Source organism: Chanodichthys erythropterus, chromosome 12 (assembly GCF_024489055.1).
Source record: "Chanodichthys erythropterus isolate Z2021 chromosome 12, ASM2448905v1, whole genome shotgun sequence".
Classification (NCBI taxonomy): Eukaryota; Metazoa; Chordata; class Actinopteri; order Cypriniformes; family Xenocyprididae; genus Chanodichthys; species Chanodichthys erythropterus.
In genome coordinates, this window is record NC_090232.1 from 43,588,875 (window position 1) to 43,613,140 (window position 24,266).

Here is a 24,266-nt window from a genome sequence, read left to right on the forward strand (position 1 = left end):
TGAACAAGTAGTTGTGGAATGGCTCATGTAGGGCAGATGTGAGATCATCTGCATCACAGAAGATTTCCACAGGAAATTCCTCCTCAGAGAAGCAAAACAATAGAAGCCGATTCTTCCGCAAAGTTAAAAATAATGATATTGGCCATTATGTTTGCTTCAGACTGATTCATTATTTGTTGTTCTTCGAAAAACAAATCACCCTTTTAGGCCACTTCAGAGCAAATACATAAATACTTAAATGAACCCAATCAAATTAACCTCAACATATCAACAAACAACTATTTCTGTTAATAAAACATGCTTTAATGTTGCAATACATGGAATATAAAACAATATATAGAAGTTATATTACATGAAACAATTTTTTATATTTCACCTTAAAATTCTATACTTTTTTCAGACATTCACAGTTAAACAATCATTCACAAAACCCCTTTGTTACAAAATATATTCTTACAGTATTAACAAAAGTGACACTTTCAGAGTGAAGTGATATAAATAGTAATACAAAAAAGACAATAGCATAATTTAAAATGGTAATAGATAAATGAGCTTATTGTACATGCAATCAGTGAGATAAAGTAGGATTCTAATCACATACTACTTCTACATTTGTTCCTTGGCAAAGTGTCATCTGTAACTGGAGAAATGTCGTCATCGTGTTAAAGAAATTCGTCGAATTGTCGAGTTCCTGTAGTTCACAGTAATATTGTTGTCTTGTACAATTCTATGGAAGCAGTCCAAACACAAACTCATTACAAACATGAACATCATATATTATTATACATTACAGGGATGCACATCATTCAGAATTGAAGAATCATGACTGAATTTGAATCAGAATGACAGGAAGATTCGATTAAAAGTTCATCAGCACAGTTGCACACCAGGAATTCGATTAGTCCAAGTAATGGAAGAAATTTTACTTTCATTTGAACTAATTGTGCACATTTATTTCCTGATGTTATGAAGAATTACTTGACAAATGATAAGACATTTTTCTTCAATATTTCAAGTTTAATATTTTCAAACAATAATCAGCCATCAAAACACCGCAAAATGTCCACCATATTGTTTTCAGAGATAATTCTATATATACACTGAACAAAATTATAAACGCAACACTTTTGTTTTTGCCCCCATTTTTCATGAGCTGATCTCATGAAAGACTTTTTCTATGTACACAAAAAGCCTATTTCTCTCAAAAGTTGTTCACAAATTTGTCTAAATCTGTGTTAGTGAGCACTTCTCCATTGCCGAGATAATCCATCCACCTCAAAGGTGTGGCATATCAAGATGCTGATTAGACAGCATGATTATTGCACAGGTGTGCCTTATGCTGGCCACAATAAAAGGCCACTCTAAAGTGTGCAGTTGGCATGCTGACTGCAGGAATGTCCACCAGAGCTGTTGCCCGTGAATTGAAAGTTCATTTCTCTACCATAAGTCGTCTCCAAAGGCGTTTCAGAGAATATGGCAGTACATCCAACCGGCCTCACAACCGTAGACCACGTGTAACCACACCAGCCCAGGACCTCCACATCCAACATCTTCACCTCCAAGATCGTCTGAGACCAGCCACCCGGACAGCTGCTGCAACAATCGGTTTGCATAACCAAAGAATTTCTGCACAAACTGTCAGAAACCGTCTCAGTGAAGCTCATCTGCATGCTCGTCATCCTCATCAGGGTCTCAAACTGACTGCAGTTCGTTGTCATAACCGACTTGAGTGGGTAAATGCTCACATTCGATGGCATCTGGTACTTTGGAGAGGTGTTGTCTTCACGGATGAATCCCGGTTTTCACTGTACAGGGCAGATGGCAGACAGTGTGTATGGCGTCGTGTGGGTGAGCGGTTTGCTGATGTCAACGTTGTGGATCGAGTGGCCCGTGGTGACGGTGGGGTTATGGTATGGGCAGGCGTTGGTATGGACAATGAACACAGGTGCATTTTATTGATGGCATTTTGAATGCACAGAGATACCATGACGAGATCCTGAGGCCCATTGTTGTGCCATTCATCCACGACCATCACCTCATGTTGCAGCATGATAATGCACGGCCCCATGTTGCAAGGATCTGTACACAATTCCTGGAAGCTGAAAACATCCCAGTTCTTGCATGGCCAGAACTGGGATGACCGGACATGTCACCCATTGAGCATGTTTGGGATGCTCTGGATCGGCGTATACGACAGCGTGTTCCAGTTCCTGCCAATATCCAGCAACTTCGCACAGCCATTGAAGAGGAGTGGACCAGCATTCCACAGGCCACAGTCAACAACCTGATCAACTCTATGCGAAGGAGATGTGTTGCACTGCGTGAGGCAAATGGTGGTCACACCAGATACTGACTGGATTTTAGACCACCCCCGGACCCCCCAATACAGTAAAACTGCACATTTTAGAGTGGCCTTTTATTGTGGCCAGCCTAAGGCACACCTGCATAATCATGCTGTCTAATCAGCATCTTGATATGCCACACCTGTGAGGTGGATGGATTATCATGGCAATGGAGAAGTGCTCACTAACACAGATTTAGACAGATTTGTGAACAACATTTGAGAGAAATAGGCCTTTTGTGTACATAGAAAAAGTCACAATTCTGACTTTTTTCTCTCGCAATTGCGAGTTTATATCTCACAATTCTGACTTTTTTCTCGGAATTGAGTGATATAAAGAATTGCGAGTTATAAAGTAAGAATTGTGAGATATAAAGTCAGAATTGTGAGATATGAAGTCAGAATTGCATGATATAAAGTCAGAATCATGTGATATTGTCACAGTTGCGTGATATAAAGTCAGAGAGAAAGTCATTGTGAGAAATAGTCAGAATTGCGAGAAATAGTCAGAATTGCGTTATATAAAGTCAGAATTGCATGATTACAGTCAGAATTGCATTATATAAGGTCAGAATTATGTGATATTGTCACAGTTGTGTGATATAAAGTCAGAATTGTGAGAAATAGTCAGAAAGAATTGCGTTATAAAGTCAGAATTATGTTATATAAAGTCAGAATTGCGTTATATAAAGTCAGAATTGCATGATATAAAGTCAGAATTGCGATATAAAGTCAGAATTGCGATATAAAGTCAGAATTGCATGATTACAGTCAGAATTGCTTGATATAAAGTCAGAATTGCTTGATATAAAGTTAGAATTGCGAGAAATAGTCAGAATTGCGTTATAAAGTCAGAATTGCATGATATAAAGTCAGAATTGTGTGAAATAGTCAGAAGTGCGTTATAAAGTCAGAATTGTGTGATATTACTGCTTACTACTGTGTATTAATGCTTTATAAATGATGAATTGACTATTTACTAATGATTCATAGCATGAGTTAATATAAAATGTTACCGTGAGGGTTTATCACTTAATCCTGACATTACAACACACAATTCTGACTTTTTTCCTCAGAATAGCGTGATTTTAACATAATTGCAAGTTAGAAAGTCAGAATCGCGTGATATAAACTCGCAGTTGCATTTTATAAAGTCAGAATTGCGAAATATAAACTTGCAATTCTGAGAAAGTCTTTTGTCCCCTCACAATTGGACATTGTAACACGAAATTGTGAGTTTATATCTCACAATTCTGAGAAAAAAAAGTCAGAATTGTGAGATAAAAAGGCACAATTAACTTTTTTTATTTTTTTATTTCAGGGTGGAAACAAGCTTCCATAGACATGTCTATGGGTCATACTGAAAAATATTTTAAAATGAGTTATAATTCAGCTACCTCAGTTTTTTGTAAATTCTGAATGATGCACAATCCCGACACATTGCAGTTATTGCTGTGACTTACTTTTGACATATCTTTAAATGCATTTAAATTTCCCTGTATCTTTAACTTGTTATCCTCTATTTTGTCTTTTTCGTATTTTTCAGATATTTCATATTTTTCGTGCAACAGAACGGTCATCTCCATCAGAAAACAGTCGATAAACTTGTATGTGCAATTCTGCAGACAAAACACAGAGTACAGTTAGCAGTGGATTCGGCTTTGTGCAGAATTAAGTTCACTCATTATGAATGCATCATTTGTTGGCTTATATTTTGTCCAATTATATTCATTTTCTTTAGTTATTTAAGTGAACTTACTTGGATATTCCCAATATTTGGTGTGTACAAGCGTGCATCAGAACTCTGGAAAAGAAGATGTTTAGAAATTAGGATTTTGACAGCAGGGAAATGAATGCACAAAACAAAGCAATTATTATGACAGAAAAATAAGATAAAGATTGACTGTGCAGTTTCTCCTTAAATTGCACAACACATCAAAATATATTTCATGCTTACACTGAATAAACTTTCCGTATCTTTTAGTGCTTTCTGGAGGTCTTTCAGTGCCTGCATTGCATGACCTTCAGCCATGGGCAATAGAGCACTTAGACAGCTGAACACACAAAATAAACAGAATCATAATATGACATCAGTTCAAAACAACATGCTCAATAATACTGCAATCACAAGAAATTATAGTTGATTAACCTCCATGCGACATCCATTTGCAATGCCATGTGTCTGTGACTTCAACTAATGAGGCACTAAAGTTGTCCAAGGAGTAACAGACATTTTGCTGTTTTAGTCAGTTTTACTCATTAACCCTTTATTCCTGATGCCTGTGTTTCACTGTACTCAGTTGCTCTTCTGAATGTGTCTTGTGTAATCGGCCCCAAAACCTTAGAGTTTATATATCAACATTATGCAGCATATTGGCTCTGTTCCAAAACCTATTAAGCCGACAGGCTGTCTACAGTTACATCCTAATGAAAATGGAACTTTGTAATCGACTGATGTGGAACACTCTCCGTTCAAAGGTTTGGGTTCAGTAAGATGTTTTTATGTTGTTGAATCCAGTCTTTTCTGCTCACCAAGGCTGCATTTATTTGATCAAAAATACAGTGAAAATGGAAATTGAGAAATATTATTACATTTATATTTCAAAGCTGAATTTTCAGCATCAGCACTCCAGTCTACAGTGTCACATGATCAGAAATCATCCTAATATGATGATTTGATGCTCAAGAATGTTGAAAACAGTTGTGATGATTCATATTTTCATGGAAACAATGATACATTTTTCAATAGAAAGTTTAAAGATCAGCATTTATTTGAAATAGAAATCTTTTGTATAATTATAAATGTCTTTACTGTCACTATTGATAAACAGTACATTCTTGCTGAATTAAAGTATTGATTTCTTTCCGAAAAAATAATTTTATTGACCCCAAACATTTGAACGGTAGATAGGCAAAGCACTGGTTTTAATGGAGGCTGGTTTCTAAACTAATGGCACAATCATCTAATAAGCATAAAAAATACACACCGCACACATTCACCAAAATAGTCCATTTGTAATTAGATTGAACTATTTTCATTGATGCTTTCTTGGTATTGAAAGAAGGTATTGTAAAATAAAGTACACTCTTAGAAGAAAAACTTCAATATAGAACCTTTTAGAGGGTCCCATCATGGGATCTTTTATGGATTTAGTTCAAAAAAGTCATTTTGTTTTAATTAATTTTTATCATTTTAATTCATTTTTAGCAGTTAAACAGCTTGTAAACATACTTTGTCACCAAAAAAAAAAAAAAGTGAGATAACCCCAAACGTGAAAGTGTTCTGCAATAGTTTAAGACATTTCCCCTATATATAGAATATTTAACTCTTTCCCCGCCAGCGTTTTTTTTTTATTTTTTTTTATTTTTCATTTTCAAAAAACTGCCCCCCAGAATATTTGCTTGTATAAATATCTGAACATGCATGTCGAGACCGTAGGGTGTCCCTTTCGTCATTTTAGCTTTCAGAAGGGTGCTCGCGAGCGCCCCCTCTGTGGCCGCTATGTGCCCTCAATGCGCACTTCAGTTGCGAGCTACGCAGAGGACTTTACCCGGCGATCAAAGCGGCATAACGTCACGAAAGTGCGGACTCAGAGGAAGACCTTGAGGGTTTAGGGTGTCATTTGGGACCGGGCTTCTATCGCTTGTTTCTGCTTTTTCTTCGCCTGTGTTTTGATCCAGAGATTCTTTCAGAAGATGTGCAATAGTGCCACCTACCATAAAACAGTGAAAACATAGATTGCCGGACAACTCCGAATGGTGGGGAAAGAGTTCAAATTAAGTCAAGAATGCTAAGGTTCTATATAGAACACCTTTTTTCTAAGAGTGAATACACTTTCAGCCTTTCTCAGTGATTCAGAACAGAGGCTGTGTACAGTAACTACAGTATGCTGGTTTCAATGGCAATATAGGTGACCTAAATCAAGACATAAACAAATCAAACTGAGCAACTGTTGTGTGTTTATATATATATATATATATATATATATATATATATATATATATATATATATATATATACACACACAACAACTTTTTCCGAGTTACTTTCATCACCATTGTGATATCAGATTTAGATTTCAATTCTGTTATCTAAAGACTTTCAAGGTCAGGATTCTCCACCCTTTTCGTTGTAAGAAAACTGAAAAGGCCAAATAACTTTGTGCCATTTGCAGACAATAGTGTTCTTTGCTATAGGTACAGAAAGGCAGAGATTGCTCAAATAGTGGATTCATATTATAAGTGGTGTGGACATTTCTTTAACACTGCTCACAAGACATACACTCTTGGCTAATGCACTTTGTAATGAGAGGCACCAGATAAAGGGCCATTTAATTTGGACTTCAGAAATCTCAGATGTATCAACGCATCTACTGCGTCACATTTCTCACATGGTGATGTTGTCACAAGGGCTGTATCTCAACAATTATAAACTCGAACTGTAAAGAGTCAAAAGTCCAATTAGACAAATGTTGAGTTTTACTCAAGAGGAAAATATAGTCAACTATAAATGTAGATCTGAACTGTGTTGTTCTTTCTAAATGTCAGGTTGGGGAAAGCTGTTATGCATTTTATATAAATGACTTATGGCCAAAACCTCATGGTTTTCCTTCTATTTTTGCTGTTTCAAGAATTGTTTTATGTTTCATACAGCTTAAGACTGTTTAATGGTGGATTGGTTCCCCTTGTGACCCATAACTTTTTTCAACGTGGCCTGAAATTAATTAGGAATTTCAGAGCGAAAATGGTTTCGAATTACATTCTACATCTTTTTTTTTTTTTCAGTGTAGTAAATATGTTCAACAACTTATAATAATAATTAAAATATTGAAATAATTTTCATGAAAATACTTCTCAGTCACAATTTCATGTTTAATTCAACGTGTTAATTGCAATTTCTTAGAAATGTATTAGCAATTTCTAAGTGAAATTTTTTTCAGTGGATTTTAGTACAACTGGTTTTGCCAGATTTACACAGCAATCAGCAAAAGAAATAAGCAGTCTAATTTCTTAGATATACCTCAGAATTAAGATAGAATTCCAAACCTCTGAGTTCAAAAGGCATTCCATGTGATTCTCAAAGCACCAAGGGTTATAAACACATCTTCCAGTTCTCTGTAAGAAATCATACACTGTTTTTAATATACAGAAGGCTGCAAAATTCTGCAAAAATCCCAGACAGAGAAGTGATTCTTCCATTTATTAGAAAGAATAGCAGTTCCAGGAAGCAAAGTGCACAGTATGTGGAAACTTAAACACAATACTGAATAAGGGTTTCAATTTGAACTGATAATAAACCACATGAAACTAACCATTCAAGCCATTCAGCACTTATTAATTGAGAAACACTGTCAAAGCAATACTGTTTAGCAAATGATCATGCATGTTTTTGGCAAGCCATTTATGCCTTAAACCTAACTAGTATCTTTATGCTACTGATACTTGTTTTTGTTTATTACTAGTTATCAGTATCAATTTCAGTTTCACTAACTTTTCATTTCATACTATACTTACATAATAGATATTACTACTTATAGCGACTAGGTGATAAAAAAGTATTAAAAGGTGATAAATCAATTTTGGGAAAATTAAGACCCTTAAAAAGTATTAAAAAATCTTATCACGGCTTTATAAAGTCTTAATTTTTTTAATTTAGTCATTTTTATTAAAAAAACGAACAGGTACATAAACTAGGCTATTGTGGGTGCGTTCATAAAATTACTGTGGAAATGTTTTATGTATGTTTTATGTTTTCTAATACGTCACCGACAGAATGGTCCAGCGCTGCGCGGCGCCATCTGTAGGACAAAGCTCAGCAAAGATGTAGGAATATCTGATCAGAGTTGTACACGGATACACATTTTTAAATAAATCTGCCGTGGCAAAGCTACTGAAAGTGATTTTCGGTGCTGGTAATCCATATATCATTTGCTGAAACAAACTCGTCATGGAGAGCGCGTCTCATGGTTGCGTAGTAACGACAGACGCCACCGCAGCGCCCGAGCGCTTTGGAAAGAAGAAAGCGGCGCCGACGCGTTTTCCATGCGTTTTTAGACGCGACATATGAACGGTCCCTAAAAGAGTTCAAATGGCTCAACGCACCAAATGCGAGTAGAATCAGCGCTGAAACGTGTTCGGTAACTTTTTTTTTTTTTTTTATGAATGTGTTGGGAATTAAATATATAATTTGCAACGGCTGTGATTTAATTATATAGCATGCTTGCTGTAGCAGGTGTGTGTTTTCATTTTCGATTAACTGTAAATGCTACTTTGCTTGTGATGTTTAAATTTGCATTTAGAATGATTTTTAATTCTGTTGTTTACAAAGAAGTTTCAGTATCACATGATTCTTCAGAAATACTGATTTTCTGCTCAAGAAACATTCACTATTTATATTATTAAGGTTAAAATGCAGTTTTTGCTGCTTAAAATTGTGGAAATCAAATTTAAACATTTCTGGTAAGATTTAAAAAATACAAAAATTAATACTTTAATATGTCATACTTTAAAGTGATAAAGTGAGTGAAGAGTGAAGACATTTAAAATGTTACAGAATATATTTTAATAAATAATATATTTGATAAATACATGTAATATAATTTCAAATAAATTGCTGTTATTGAACTTCCTGTTTTTAAAGAAAACGAACAAATATCACCGTTTCCACAAAAATATGAAGCAGCACAACTGTTTTCAGCATTGATAATAATCATAAATGTTTCTTGAGTATCAAATCAAATTGTAATTGTTCTGAAGGATCATGTGACACTGCAGACTGGAGTAATGATGCTGAAAATGATCACAGGAATAAATTACATTTTACAGTACATTTCGCAGGTACTTTAATAATAACAATTATATACACACACATATAAAATAATGTGTGTGTTTCCATCGTAGGTTAGGTCTTAAATTTCATGTAAGGTGGTATTAAAAAGGTCTTAAAAAGTCTTAAATTTAACTTGTTCATATCTGCAGATACCCTATTCATTAAGTAGTAGTACTTATTTTATGCATAGGTGTAATTTGTGGGTGGGACATGTCCCCACCACTTTTTGTGTATTTAATACAAAATAAACTTTTATTAGCAATTTGTTCGTTTGTGTTAAAAAAAATAGGCGATCTGGCGTTTTTGAAATCACGTTGCTCATTGCCGCTATTAGTGGCGCAACAGTGTTCTCTTGATGCTCATGCACAGTGCGAAATCACAAAACAAAATGCACATAAACCTGTCCCTGCTCTTGATATACAATCACTGATGAATATATTTGGTTTCAATGAAAAAAAATAAAAAATAATAATTATAAAAGGGCAGATTAGAACCCAGAATCTCTGGCTCGCTGAACGAAAATACTACCGCTAGTCCGTCAGGACAATTGAATGTTTGGCGCGGATACACGTATTTATTGACTAATGTAAAACTCTCGAGACTAATAATATAGTAGATATAAGGATGAACCTATCATATTAAAAAAGAGGTCTAGGTCAATTATTTTGTGCATTTATTGTAATAATACAATTAAAGTACACCAAAACACACATTCCTCCTGTCCCACCCACTTTTTAAAACAGTTACGCCACTGTATTTATGAGTTATCTTCATTCAAATTTAGTTTGTTAATTGTTCCAGTTTTCCTAGTACTAATTAAGACAAACATAAAGTAAAATTTTAAAGCTTAGTAAAAAGTAAAATACATTAGTAAAGTGTTCAGATGAACTATAGAGTAGCTAATCTGACTACTCATTAAAACATGCAACTAGAATTGTGAATAGTATCTATCATTTAAGTAGCCTACTACTACCACCAAATAAATAGAACAGGACTTGACAAAACTAGTCAACACTCCCCATTAAGATAATGACTCATTGGCAAAAATGTGCAATTTGTGGATTTAAATAATAATAATAATTAGTGTCTAATAAACAGTTAGTAGTAGAGTTAAAAAGAATACCATTGTATTACTTTCTAGTAATTAAAAATAAGCATACCATTGGTAACAATACAGTTTAGTATAAAAGAATGGCTAGATATTAAAATGGCTTGCCATATGGACAGAAATTAATACTGAGCAATATTTCATAATCATCAAGCCGCTTTGAAATCATGTTTTTTTTTTTTTATTGATAGCAGGTGATTCAGCAAAGGATTATGTACAATGCGTGCCTGTGCCTGTGCGCGTGCGTGTGTAAGTTTGATTGCAATTTTCACATGACTAACATATATATGTATTGCAAGTTCATTGTTGTATAGGCTATGTGATATTGCTTTACGCGTTAGTGCACAATGTGCTCACTATAGTCTGCTGCCGATATTTGTAAAGCAAAAGCTTCTTATAGCTATTGCAAAAACACTATGGCGTATAAATTAACCTAAATAAAGTAAAATTATATATATATATATATATATATATATATATATATATATATATATATATATATATATATAAATATATATATATATGATAGTAGTTTTGTGCCGCCTTCGTACAAATTAAAAAATAATATATATATATATATATATATATATATATATATATATATATATATATATATATATATATATATTATTATTATATATGATAGTAGTTTTGTGCCGCCTTCGTACAAATTAAAAAATAATAATATAAATATATTTCAGCAAAAATAGAAAATGTATTCCCTGCACATTTACGTTGACATTTTACATGCTGTTCTTTTCTCTCACATGATCACCACTTTCACCTTATTTGCATTAAGTGAGCTGACAACCTCTGAGCCCAACACTGCCAAGTGCGCATTTCTTTCCTACCCTTGTTTTTAGTTTTGGTGGCCTATTCCAAAATCCTACGATGAAGGCGAGGAAGAGGGTCATTAAAATCATCGAAGCGAGACTGTTGGTAGGCCAACCACAAGAGCTGCGTGAAGTTCACATGTTCTCGTTATGTAGAAGTCCTTGCAGTATTTCATGGAGGTATATTAAATCCTATTGATTACTCCAGTCGATTAATCCATGAGTGCACACAGACTTCTTCCTCTCTTGCTCTGTGCACGCACTGATTAGATCTGCTGCTGAAAACACTCTCACTGAGAGAGAGAGAGAGACACACACACACACACACACACACACACACCGCCCATGCAGCTCTTTCACTTTGACATGCGTTTGTTCTCTCGCAAGTGCAACGCCAGTCCTCTTCCTTCTGTGTATCTCAGCAACATGTTTGTTTGGGCTGTTGATCTCGCATACATAAAGAAACGAGCTAATGTAATCGAATCGCTGTTGGAAGAAGGAACAGAGGTTAAAGTCCACTGACATAATATAACACCTAAAGATAAGGACTTATAATTAAGTCACAGATAAATTGTTAAAATATGTCGTTTGTGTAAAGAAATAGAGCAGTTTGGAGAATTAGGGTTAAAATAATTTTCCATTCACATCAGACGAAGACTCCAGTCATCAGTCTTTAACTTGGGAAAGCGGGACGGCCCCTCATGAGTACTGCCATATTGACTTCACGTTTACGAGTGTAAGGGGAGTGGGGTAAGATGAGCCAGTTGGTGACCTACCCCATTTGGCAACCATACACTTTTATTGTCATGTGATCATATATTTTGGAACCACCCATCGCAAAACTGGGATAAGAAGCGTATGAGAGGAAGGCACATATTTACTTTAAAACCGTTTGGTTTGTCAAAGTAAAGATTTTGCCTGACAGATGTAATGGCTGTTACACCAAAGCAAATTTGTCCAGGTCTGAAAATATTTATGACCCATTTTGGTGAATTAGGGCAAAGATACTATAACTGCACACTCTCTTGAGCACATTCTATTATTAACAATGTTTTTGGCACAATAAGTAGTCTTTGTCAATGTATAATAACTTTCTGGTGATGAAGAAATGCCAATCATTTAGCTAAATATTTGCCTGAATTGCTAAGCTAGCTAGTTGTTTTTTTAACTAACCAACCCCACCATAAGGCACGTAGGTTAGATTAAATCTCTTATTAACTGATAAAATTTCAATGCAATATTACGCAACTGATTTAGTTTATCATTTGTTTTATTTCATTCATTTATTTGATAGGAACAGTGTACAAATACACTATCATTCTCAGATACAAACCAGATATACATCTTTCCACCTGTAGTCCCTAACATGTTTGACAATGCAGAAATACTTTGTGATTTATTAATTCTCATTTTAACTCCATTTGGCTGGTTTTATGTTAAGTTAAATATGATTATTAAAGGTAAATTATCTTTAAAATTTCACATGGGTTTGATTCAGATTCAGTCAGATGGTGCAACTTACCCCTAACTTGGGGTAAATTGAGCCACAGGAACATTTTTTTTTTAAATATATATATATATAAAAAGCCATATTTTTAGAACCCTTAGTCATAGATGTATTCTGATCATTTAAAATGATAGGAAACATCCTGAAGTTACTTTAATTGACTAATTTTCCCTTATCTAGAGGACCACATAAGTAAAAAAAATGGCTCATCTTACCCCACTCTCCCTAACTACTAGTGCTAATAATAAAATTAAGTTCTTTATTTCGTGCATTAGTCAATGCTGAAGGCGCTTTATAAAACCTAAACATAAAATTAGCAAAACAACATAATACGCACGCACACTATTGAGGTGAGAGTGTAGGGAAAAATATTCAATATTCAGCAAAATCCAGAGACTGAATCATAGAATGTCTGTTATATTATTGTGTGTATTAGATGGAGGTTGAACAAAAAAAAAAAAAAAAGCAGCAAAGAAACAAACAGCTTTGATGTGAAGCGGCAGCTAGTAAACTGACTTAATACTGACACCTACTGGTGTGAATGCATTAAATACAAAGCGATTAGTAGGTCTACTGTTAATGCATTACAAAATAGACCACTTGGTGTGAAATTCTGAACATGAATTTCTTATAGTGTGACATTTTCAGCACGTCACTTTCACAAACCCTCGCACTGTTCTTGTACATTCCTTAGAAACCAATAAAACGAAAAATAAAAATAAAATGTGTGTAGGTGTCATGAGAGCTGTGAAGTGGAGTCTGCATTATTATCATGTAAAGCACAAATTCCATTGAAAAAAAATACACAAAACGACTGACTTTTAAAAATATTTCTTCAGATATATTTGCAATTCAAAAATGTCAGATATATTGCACATTCATATCAATGCAATTTCCATTTCATTAAGCAGAAAACCTTAATTAATACCTGGCCACATATCTGACGCTTGTGACCGCACAGCTCACGTTTTCTATATCTGAATTTCTGACTCTTATCTACATCTTTTTATTAGGTGTTTCCACTTGCTCCCAAGCTCAGATTAGAGAGGGACTCCTCAACCTCAGGAGTGTCTTCCTCCTCCTCCTCCTCCTCATCATCATCATCTTCTTCCTCTTCATCATCATCATCGTCGTCAAAGTCATCGTCCTCCTCAATATCCTCCTCATCTTGGTATCCCCCTCCAGACTCTACATTTTTCCAGTAGGAGCTGTAGCCAGATGCACCATATCCATCTTCATCTGCACCACTCTGCCGGCCAAATTTATGGTTTCGGGCTGCAAGAACATCAGGCAAAATCATCCAGTTAGTACCACAGACAAAACTGCCACTCAAAACTACTATTAGGAGCTGAATTAGAGCTGCACAACTTTGTCAAAAAAAGTAAAATTGTGATTATTTTGATATGTACTGTATTTTGGCAAGAAAAATGAAAACATATTTAGCTGCTTAGATGATCAGACGTAAACAAAAAAAGAGCTGCATAATCATTCTGTATTATGTTACACTGAAAATATTTACCCACCCTCATGTTATCAAGCTATTATAATTTTTTCAAATTAAAATAAGCAAACAAACTCAGATCCCAAAAGTGAAAAAGAGCCAAGTTCACTTTGCATTCACATTGTACATGGACATGAAAGTGAATTCTTTTTTACTTTTATTCAGTTATTTTTTGGAAGCCATTCAACATAAAATATACTACAGTAATATAAAACAGAGCTATTATTATTAGTGTTATTAAAAATAAAAATGAATATGAAATTTTATATGCCACATAAAAACTAAACTAAACTATAATTACACAGTAAACCCTAATGCTCAAAATACTTAATTGGTTTGAGTAGGGCAAGCTTAAATTAAAAAAATTAGTTGAGTCAAATTAACTGTTATGAGTATTTAGAAAATTTTTCTTTTAAGTTCACAGAACTGATATAGTTTAAGTAATTATTTTGTCATTATTCTTAATCTCTTTAAGTCATTATTTTGAGTTGTATGAACTCATTTCTTTTAATTTAGACAAAAGTTTAACTGAAACTGGGCTGGGATTTCTATTTCCCAACTTACTTTGCACATGGCACTCCAAAGGGAGAGTACATGCTAAAATTAAGTGTTATATAATGTTTTTTTATGCAAGATTAAATGTTAAGGGAGATTTAATAGTGATAAATGTTTTGTTATACTAATTTAGAAGAGTTTCTGTTAATGTGGGGTTTTGGAGAGTGGTACTGTACGCATGCTGCTGTTTGGGAACAGGTAAGTTACATGTTTTCAGTTGCTGTAGTCATTCATTAAGTTGCACTATACTATGCTATTGTTAACATGTTAGCAAATTAGTTTGTTACAGCTAGCAGAATATTTACATTGAGATAACATGATGGTTTTGAGTTAAATGTATAAATTATTGTACTCAAATATTCCAAGTTAAGAACAATAAAATGTATGAGTGCAAATAAAAACCATACTTAAACTTTGAGTTTTTTAACTTAAAATTCTCATTCAACTTTGAGTTCTGACAACTTACAGTGAATTAAATAACTAATTTGATTTGCAAGAATTCAAAATAAATAAGTTTATAACCCTAATTAAATATTTTATGTTAATTGCTATCAAAATGTATGAGTTAGCTAACTCAGTACTTCAAGTTGAGCAATTAACATGCATGAGTACTACAAACTCAAAACCTGATAGTTCTGCTTACTTAAAATTGGGAACATCATAACTCAATTTGAAAATATTTTGAGTTAGCCCAACTTATTTGGTTTACAGTGTATTTGAATTAAAAAAATGTCATATTTAATTTTAACTTTTTTTTTTTTCATTTTATTTTGAATAATTGTGCAACCCTACACTACACAAAATAAAATGTCTCAATTTGAATCTCACAAAATAGAGTTTAAACAAAACAGACGGCACTCACTGGACATGCTGAGATCTTTGGTCTCCTGGGTTTCATGTCCACACTTTGGGCACGGCGGAGCCTTGCCTTTCTCCTGCTTGAACACTTTGCTTCGAGCGTGATCGTCACAGAAACAAGCCTAGAACGACAAGATTTCAATTACAGTTTGTCCAAACAAAATTTGTATAGAAGCAAAACGGACAGATAAAAATCCTAACCTTGCATCGGAGACAAGAGTGCTGACCAAGACGGTTACAGGATAGACCTGAAATTGGGGCAAAGGTTATTAAAAGTTACAAAAAGTCAGTTTCAAGAATTAAAATATTCATCAAACCTTTCAAAATGAGACGTACATTTATAAGTCTCCGATTCCAAGACCTGGCAGCTGGCCTGGTGCTCAAACTGATCATCCTCACACAGGAAGTTGTGGCAAAATGAGCAGCGGAAAATGCGGCCACCTATACGTTATGCAAGCAAACCAGATTTTATTGGTTTCCCCAACAATATTAAAGTGCTTTACGTAACAGTAATGGTTTGTACACTACTAGACATGAACTCTTGCTCTTTACCGTGTTCCCAAACGCTGCGGTCGCATTCAATGCAGTCTGCATCACAAAGAGGACAGGAGCAGGCATGGGTGCTCAAGCACTTCCTTCCGTGGCACACCCAGGCCTCACAGAAATCACATATGGCCCCCTGATTGTCACAAACACCACTGCATTAGCTACAAAGCCACAATCAAAGGTTCTTCTGTGGTCAGTCTGGTCACTCAAAGCAATCTTGATGAGAGTGAATGATCTCAGTTTTACTTGCAAGAGCTCATGTCAAAGTTTTCAGTTTGTTCTTCAATAAAGATGCAAGCCTCAGCTCAATACAATGACAAAAAAATTTTTCTGAAATAACAGGAAATAGAACGCAGACAGAGAGTCTTTTGCTCATTCAATGAACCCAAATAGTATTTGGGGTAATGATTGAAGTTCACTGCATTACATAACAAAATAATCAAACAAATTCAGCAGTTCTTTCTCTGAACTTCACTTTTCAAAGTCATTTGTGCACAGACTTCAAATAACTGGTAAAAAGTTTGGATTGTAAAAGAAACTTTGGGTGTGTCTCAATCAGCTCTGTAGATCCTTGGGTCATGAATCATCATATCTGCATATATGTTACAGCTGGGAGAATACAGCGATTCTCGAACGATACAATGAAACTAACATTTTCTCTCTTGAATCGATTCTGAGCTTAGTTTTAACAGAAGATGGCGCTCTAGGCTAGTTTTTAACTGCACACTCAAATCCTCACGAAGACGACTGCTGGACAGCGATCGTGTGTTTGGCTTGCAAGTGGTTAAAGGTACAATATGTAAAATTTTCTGCCCACTAGAGGTCGCTAGAGGCCAATTCAAAACAAAGGCGTAGCTTGATGACGCCAAGTTTAAGGTCTTTCCCTCGCAACCGGTGGAAAAGAATAGGGATAGGACTTGGGTAGAAATCATGTTCATGGATGAGATTAATAACGTTACTGTAGTATGAAGCAGAGCAGGAGCGAGTGTTGTGGAGCTGAACGAGTCCGCTGGAGCGATTGATCAACACGCGCCTCACGAGCAGCAGGACTTTTATTATGCCACAGTCGCTGGTGCCGCTTCCGCTTTTCTGGTCATGAGTATGAGGTAACACAGCTCTGTTTATCATATTAGATACATTTGAGTGTGTTGAATATGATGTTTTAATGTTACTCTGTGCGTTCGCTCCGCGGCTGCTGCGAGACACTTGTTTGAGACACAGTGCAGTAAGATAGATCGATTTTAGATTATCATATTAAATGCTGGATGGCTTGTGTTGATAAAGGGAATGCAATTATTTTTAAAACATATTGTATGATGGAGAAAATGCTGTATTACTGTTACTAAAAATAAAGCTGCATCTGATTATGCTATGTTAGCTACTTGACAAAATAGTGTTTTTCTCTGAGGCATGGTAAAGCATGGTACCCGCAAAAAATGAGATTTAAATAATGACTATGTTGAGCTATAACAACCATTAGTTTTTCTGTCTATAAATGTATCAAAACAGTTGTTCCCTTGCCCATTAAACATGTGATGTATTAAAGCATCTTTGGTGTTTCCATGGTTTCTACAATATAAAACTGGAAACCGAGGGTAACGCGGGTATGACGCAATTGACAGGCGACTCCTCACTTGTCCCGGAGCCTTGGTTAAAATTGCAATTTTCTCACAATTTACAAATAGTTGGAAATATTTGTGATATTGTAAGTACTCACGTGAACCAAATATATAACACTGGCCTAGTGGTTTTTGGATATTTTACTGCAAAATATTACATATTGTGCCTTTAAATATACTTAATATACCCAATCTGCTCGCCCATGGGTGTGCTGGTCTGAAAACGAGGTGTGTCCAGGCGCATTGTTGGCGTGTTGCTATTTTGAGACAACTGAAAACAACTGCGCCATTGACCAACAAAAACCTGGTCTTAAAGTCAATGGTCAGTTATTTAAGGGTGCGTAAGTAATATAGTCCCATCGTTAAACCAGCAAAAGTGGATTCAGACACGTCCTGAGGGCACCTGTGCTGTGCGATTCAGACCATGCGCTTAAATCTTTAAAATACTCTGATCAGTGCCCTGATTACTGAACTAGGGAGCTAATTGAGACGCATCCTGAATAATTTAGCAACTACTCATAATATGTGATGACAAACACAAACCATGCCCTTCATTATATAAATGAATAAATATTCCACAAAATGTCATAGAAATCCATTTAAATCACATTGAAATGTGCCATAACACCTGAAGAAAGCTACTGGTTAGCATTCCCATGCATCTCAATGACAGTTGCTTGGATCGCATCTGCTGCTTTGGATCGTCATTTCTAGCATAATAGGTATAAAATGTGAGATCTGTGAGGATGTTTGCAGTCAACGTTTAAAGTAATGTTCATACTTACCACCATGCCCATTCCAGTGCTGTGAATGCCAGGATGTTTGATGACACAGTCTGAAGACTTCATACATTTCGTTTTGCCTTTGAATAAAGAAACATACATTTACATTTAGTCATTTAGCAGACGCTTTTATCCAAAGCGACTTACAAATGAGAACAGTAGAATCAATCAAGTCAACATGAGAACAACAGTATGTAAGTGCTGAGTGAAGTCACAGTTATGACAGTAAAGTGCTCGTAGCAAGGATTTTTTTATTTTTTTTAATACACAAATAGATGGAATGAAACTAGAAATCGAGGTAAGTGCTACTATTACTGGGTCAAGTGCTGACGAAACAATACAATATACGAAACATACAATATAAAAAATTGAATTTCTTAATTTTCTAGAAACATACTGCTACTTTTTGTGTAACGCACAAAATGTGATGATAACTGACAATCACAGCTTAAAATATTTGTGTGGGATATCCTGTATCCTCCCTTTTGGGAAACTCTTGTATGATACCATTCTTATTTTGTTTTTCCCCTGAAACTCACAATGCTGATACTTTTTTTTTTACTGCTGCTTCTGTGACCCTCGCGTGTGAAAAGCAGTCATACTTTGTTTCCAGGCTACAGATTTATTTTTTGGTTTTTGTCATTTGTGCTTAAAACAAACAAATATTATCTTTTCCTGATTTTTTTTACACATTACCTCACAATGCTTGTACAGGCTTGGACAGGCAAGTTTCAAAACACTGGACAGACAGCAACTGAGCAACATTTGTCAGAAAAAAAAGCACTATCTAGTGGAAAATGATGGTGGTCAATTATAATGAGGATAGAGGGTGTGTTAGAATTCAAAAGGAGGAAGTCAAACTCACCACACTGTGCACACATGGGAAGTTTCTGCACCGAAGAACAGAAATAGCAGAATGCTCTGTTCTTTTGTCTCCTGGCAACAGAAAGAAATATTATGAATTATTCAAAATTATTAGAAAAGGTAATTATGTATTATGACACATTACGTAAGGTAAAGTAATGATTCTGACTCTAAACAGAAATCATAAATGGATCAAATTACCTTTGACACTTGTCACACTCCTAAAGAGTTAAAAAAAGAAAAGGGTTGGATCAGTGCATTACGTACCAACAGAAAAGCAACTTGGAGCAAAATTGAAACATGTTGAAAACAGCCTTAACACCAGTCAAAAATGTTTCCTGTAGGTTACATCCAAGTTTTGCTAGAAATTTCCAATGGACCCTAATGTAATTTAAAGATAGGTTTCAGGAGATCTATTCTGTCATTAACATGTCTGGGTCATATCTCACAAAAGAAAGAAGTAAGAAATATTAAGTTGCATATAAAAAAAAAAAAAAAAAACTTAAGTCTATTTTAGTACCTATAAGATTGCAAAATTTACCATGAATTACAAGCACTTTTCCTCCCAATTCTCATTATTGCAATGAAAAGAAATCCCATTCACTTTACTATAATGTGCTGAAAAAATATTTATCCACCACAGCAGTATTGGTTCATACTGTATTTTAAGTCGGCATGAAACGTAAGTTGCAATAATCTTAAAAGGGATAGTTCACCCAAAAATATAAATTAACCCATGATTTATTCCCCCTCAATCCATCCTAGGTCTATATGAATATCTTATTTCAGACAAACTCAATCTGAGATGACAATCTGCCAAGCTTTACAATGGCAGAAAATAGAGGATTTTGAGATTTTGAAGCCCAAAAAAGTGCAACCATCCATCATAAAAGATATCCACACGGCTCCAGGGGGTTAATAAAGGCCTTCCGAAGTGAAGAGTAGTGTTTGTGTAAAAAAAAAAAAAAATCCATATTAAAAAAATAAATAAACAACTAGCTTCTGATAGGTGGCCGTACGCAAGCTTACGATGCTCCTACACTGTGACAGGTTACTCTTTTGCCCTAAGTTGACATGCGTACGGCCATCTGCTGGAAGCCAGTTATTTAAGTTTTTAAAGTTTTAAATATGGATATTTTTCATACACACACACACTTCTATTTGCTTCAGAAGGCATTTATTAACCACCTGGAGCTGTGTGGTTATCTTTTATGATGGGTGGATCTCATCCTCTAACTACTGCCATTATAAAGTTTGGAAGAGCCAGGACATGATTTAATGTAACTCTGATTGTGTTCGACTGAAAGAAGATAGTCATATACACCTAGGATGGCTTAAGGGAGGGTAAATCATGGGGTAATTTTCATTTTTAGATGAACTATCCCTTTAAAAGGTCTTTCACAGACACTGAGCATAATTAGCAATTAAGCTATTCACACCATGCATGATCGATCGTGGCACAACAAAAATTGTGTACTTAAACCTGCAATTAAACATGCCATTTAATTACATTTGGGAAAAACACCAAAGAAAAGTACCTCGGAAGAGAGAAGAGAATGGATTTTTTTATTATCACTGGTGTCTCAAGAGATTTCTTCTCACGTTTACTTCATATTTCTTTATGCAGAATATAGTTTCTATTCATTTTCCACTGAATTGTGTATGATCTGAAAAGCTTGAAACCGCGTACAGAGCGCTGTGTGTCTGTTTTCTTCATGAGAGCGCTCATTCGCTCTAGATCGGTCAGTCATATTACGCGATAACTCCTGCCCTTCCCGATGATGACGTCCTGTAGACTTCCTCGTTCTTTATATAAATAACTGAGAGCAACGTTTCAACAGACGAAACATGAAGCCAAATAGACATGTGATTATGATGGTATGGGTTCTGTATGTGTTTATCATGCGGCTCAGGGTATTTTTATAACAATAAAGGATGTTTACATGAAAAATGCTAAGCGGGTGTAGCAAACTCAGTCCATTATAAAACACTACAAATAATGCATGTCTGTCCATTATATAACCAAAATCCACTTTAGATCACAATCGGAAGTTATTACAAGCACTGATGATGGTTTGAGATGGGTTTTGAGCAAAAACATTAATAACCTCATAAATTGTGAGGTGTAGCTTGATGCTAATTGTAGCTCTAATGCACCTGTTACCCAGATTTGATTATATTATTTTATGATGTATTTGGTCAAAAGAATTCTTGTTAAGCCTTGTATATATTTCTGGTGTAGTACCAAACTTTATTTATCTTACTTTACTGTTGTATGTTGTGCAGCAGATGAGGTTAAATTCAAATGGAAAAACCAGCGAGATACATACATGAGGAAAAATGCATTCTCGTCCATCTATCGGGCTGGTGTGAATCAGATGTACAGCGATTTATCACGCCGCGCTCAGTGTGAAAGGGCCTTTAGATAGTGCGATAGTCCTACTAGGACGTACATCAGAGAGTGAAACAGCTTCTCAAACAAGAACAAATGTAGGGCGGGGCTTTTTTTTCCCATGAGGAATTGATTAGTTGTGGTTTGGTATTGGTTGATCTTATGTGAGTGACAGGTTGTCCCGCCCTCACGGCAGAAATCAGGTCATCAGAGAAGAGGCGTTGCTATAAGGAGGCGAAGTAACTTTGATTAAAGGGTTAGTTCACCCAAAAATGAAAATTCTGTCATTTATTACTCACCCTCATATCGTTCCACACCTGTAAGACCTTCGTTCATCTTCGGAATGAAAATTAAGATATTTTTGTTGAAATCCGATGGCTCTGTGAGGCCTTCATAGGGAGCAATGACATTTCCTCTCTCAAGATCCATTAAGTTGCTAAAAACATATTTAAATCAGCTCATGAGTACAGTGGCTCAATATTAATATTATAAAGCAGGGATGGACAACTCCGGTCCTGGAGGGCCAGTGTCCTGCAGAGTTTATCTCCATCCCTGATAAAAACTCACTTGCCTATAACTTTCTACTAATCCTAAAGACCTTGATTAGCTGGTTCAGGTGTGTTTGATTAGGGTTGGAGCTAAACTCTGCTGGACACTGGCCCTCCAGGACCGGAGTTGTCCATCCCTGTTATAAAGCGACGAGAATATTTTTGGTCGAATCATGATTCGGATCATGTGTCAAACAGCCAAACTGATGAAATCACGTGACTTTGGCGCTCTGAACCGCTGATTCGACACGCTGATTCATTATGCTCCGAAGCTTCCTGAAGCAGTGTTTTGAAATCGGCCATCACTATACATCACTATATAACCAAAAATATTCTTGTCGCTTTATAATATTAATATTGAACCACTGTACTCACATGAACTGATTTAAATATATTTTTAGTACCTTCATGGATCTTGAGAGAGGAAATGTCATTGCTGGCTATGCAGGCCTCACTGAGTCATCGAATTTCAACAAAAATATCTTAATTTGCATTCCGAAATATTAACAAAGGTCTTAAGGGTGTGGAACGGCATGAGGGTTAATAATAAATGACAGTATTTTCATTTTTGGGTGAACTAACCCTTTAAAGTCATGAATAAATAATTTATAATAAATAATGTGATATTCCATAAAAACACAAGAACTGTCCATTTGTAAACATTATTACAGTATTATTCCTAAGATATATTTAAAAAATAATAATAATTAATGAGAATTTGAATAGGAGGGTGTGCTGAATAATAATGTAAATAATAAAAATCCTAAATATGCTTCATTTTCTTTTGGAAAATACAAATAAAGTAACATTTCGAAGACCTAAAAGGTTCCAGTTTTGTAAATTCACTTTTTTAAGTTTAAAAGAAGAGCATGAGATCTGAAATTATTTGAAAGCCTTTTTGAAATGTTTTTTTATTAAAATAATCTGTCGAAGCAGTATGAAAGACTCTTACCATGGTTCCATTACATGGGTGTTTGGCCACATCAACAGCCTCTCTATTGGCTCGACTCTGTTTCTCTCGCTCCTTTCGGCTCTCGGCCTTCTTACGAGCTCCAGTCTTCTTCTTAGGCATCTTTCACCTCCAATATCAAAGACAGAATGCAAATCTGACACCTTTAACGTTACTCGATTCAAGATGAAACACGGTGCGATTTCCTGTTGATTTCCACTGAACTTACACGAGTGACCCGACACCTCAATAAATGATCTTTAATACACATCTCAGCTTAACAGTCACTTTTACAAAAACGTCTGTTTTTATTTACAGCTCAACACCATACAATCGACGGTGTCTGTCGTATGAAACTTACCGGGATAAGGGTTTAACCACGTAGATAACAGGCAGTTGATCACAGCTGATCCCGGTGCGTGTGTGTAACAGTAAATCGTACCGGTAGGAAACGTAATTAGGCGCTGTTATCAGTTCCACAAACATTTACTTTAGTGCCTTTTGCGTGGCGGAAAATGTTTAGATTGTAATCTAATACAGATATATCCTATTAAAATATGTATATATATTAAAACCCATATTGTGTATTTATTTAGAAGAATTATAGTTGATGCAGTCCCGCTCCATCACAGAGGAGGGCAACGCACATGTCCTGAACTGTCCCTAAAGGAACGGTTGCCAGATACTCTACCAAATCGCTTCATACACTGTTACTTAAAGGGTTAGTTCACCCAAAAATGAAAATAATGTAATTTATTACTCACCCTCGTGTCGTTCCACACATGTAAGACCTTCGTTCGTCTTCGGAACACAAGATATTTTGATTAAATCCGATGGCTCAGTGAGGCCTGCATTCACAGCGATGACATTTCCTCTCTCAAGATCCATAAACGTACTAAAAACATATCTAAAACAGTTCAGTAGTTCTATCTTAATATTATAAAGCGATGAGAATACTTTTTGTGCGGCAAAAAATAACGACTTTCCAACAATATATGCTTCGGAGCGTTACGAATCGAATCAGTGATTTCAGC

At 35.4% G+C, this 24,266-nt stretch overlaps 2 protein-coding genes across 3 annotated transcripts; both read right to left on the reverse strand.

The window, feature by feature from the left end:
• Positions 1 to 288: 288 nt before the first annotated feature.
• il15 (interleukin 15) lies at positions 289 to 11,842 on the reverse strand. The gene is made up of 6 exons (XM_067404297.1): positions 11,130 to 11,842; positions 7,362 to 7,456; positions 4,299 to 4,395; positions 4,101 to 4,145; positions 3,805 to 3,960; positions 289 to 727 (listed from the first exon to the last, which is right to left on the reverse strand). The coding sequence occupies exons 1-6, from the start codon at positions 11,199 to 11,201 to the stop codon at positions 590 to 592; spliced, it is 603 nt and encodes a 200-aa protein (XP_067260398.1). The 5' UTR covers positions 11,202 to 11,842; the 3' UTR covers positions 289 to 589.
• Positions 11,843 to 12,028: 186 nt separating this feature from the next.
• On the reverse strand, positions 12,029 to 23,882 carry znf330 (zinc finger protein 330). 2 transcript variants are annotated; one of them, XM_067404295.1, is made up of 10 exons: positions 23,594 to 23,882; positions 23,236 to 23,362; positions 19,545 to 19,564; positions 19,345 to 19,415; positions 18,483 to 18,559; positions 16,085 to 16,211; positions 15,869 to 15,973; positions 15,734 to 15,780; positions 15,537 to 15,654; positions 12,033 to 13,893 (listed from the first exon to the last, which is right to left on the reverse strand). In XM_067404295.1, exons 2-10 carry the CDS (start codon positions 23,353 to 23,355, stop codon positions 13,628 to 13,630), a joined length of 951 nt encoding a protein of 316 aa, XP_067260396.1. In that variant the 5' UTR covers positions 23,356 to 23,362; positions 23,594 to 23,882; the 3' UTR covers positions 12,033 to 13,627. The 2 variants fall into 2 exon arrangements, with proteins under 2 accessions (XP_067260397.1, XP_067260396.1); XM_067404296.1 differs by lacking the exon at positions 23,594 to 23,882 and having other exon boundaries at positions 12,029 to 13,893; positions 23,236 to 23,587.
• Between the last annotated feature and the right edge of the window lie 384 nt (positions 23,883 to 24,266).

Coding starts and splice junctions, on each gene's coding strand:
- il15 (XM_067404297.1), bottom strand. CDS start 11,201: ATGATTTTAATGACCCTCTTCCTCGCCTTCATCGTAGGATTTTGGAAT. Junction 7,457..11,129: donor CACCAAAACTAAAAACAAGG/GTAGGAAAGAAA, acceptor GATTTCTTACAG/AGAACTGGAAGATGTGTTTA. Junction 4,396..7,361: donor AATTCTATCTTAATTCTGAG/GTATATCTAAGA, acceptor TTGTGTGTTCAG/CTGTCTAAGTGCTCTATTGC.
- znf330 (XM_067404296.1), bottom strand. CDS start 23,355: ATGCCTAAGAAGAAGACTGGAGCTCGTAAGAAGGCCGAGAGCCGAAAG. Junction 19,565..23,235: donor ACCCATGTAATGGAACCATG/GTAAGAGTCTTT, acceptor TTAACTCTTTAG/GAGTGTGACAAGTGTCAAAG. Junction 18,560..19,344: donor TCCCATGTGTGCACAGTGTG/GTGAGTTTGACT, acceptor CTTTATTCAAAG/GCAAAACGAAATGTATGAAG.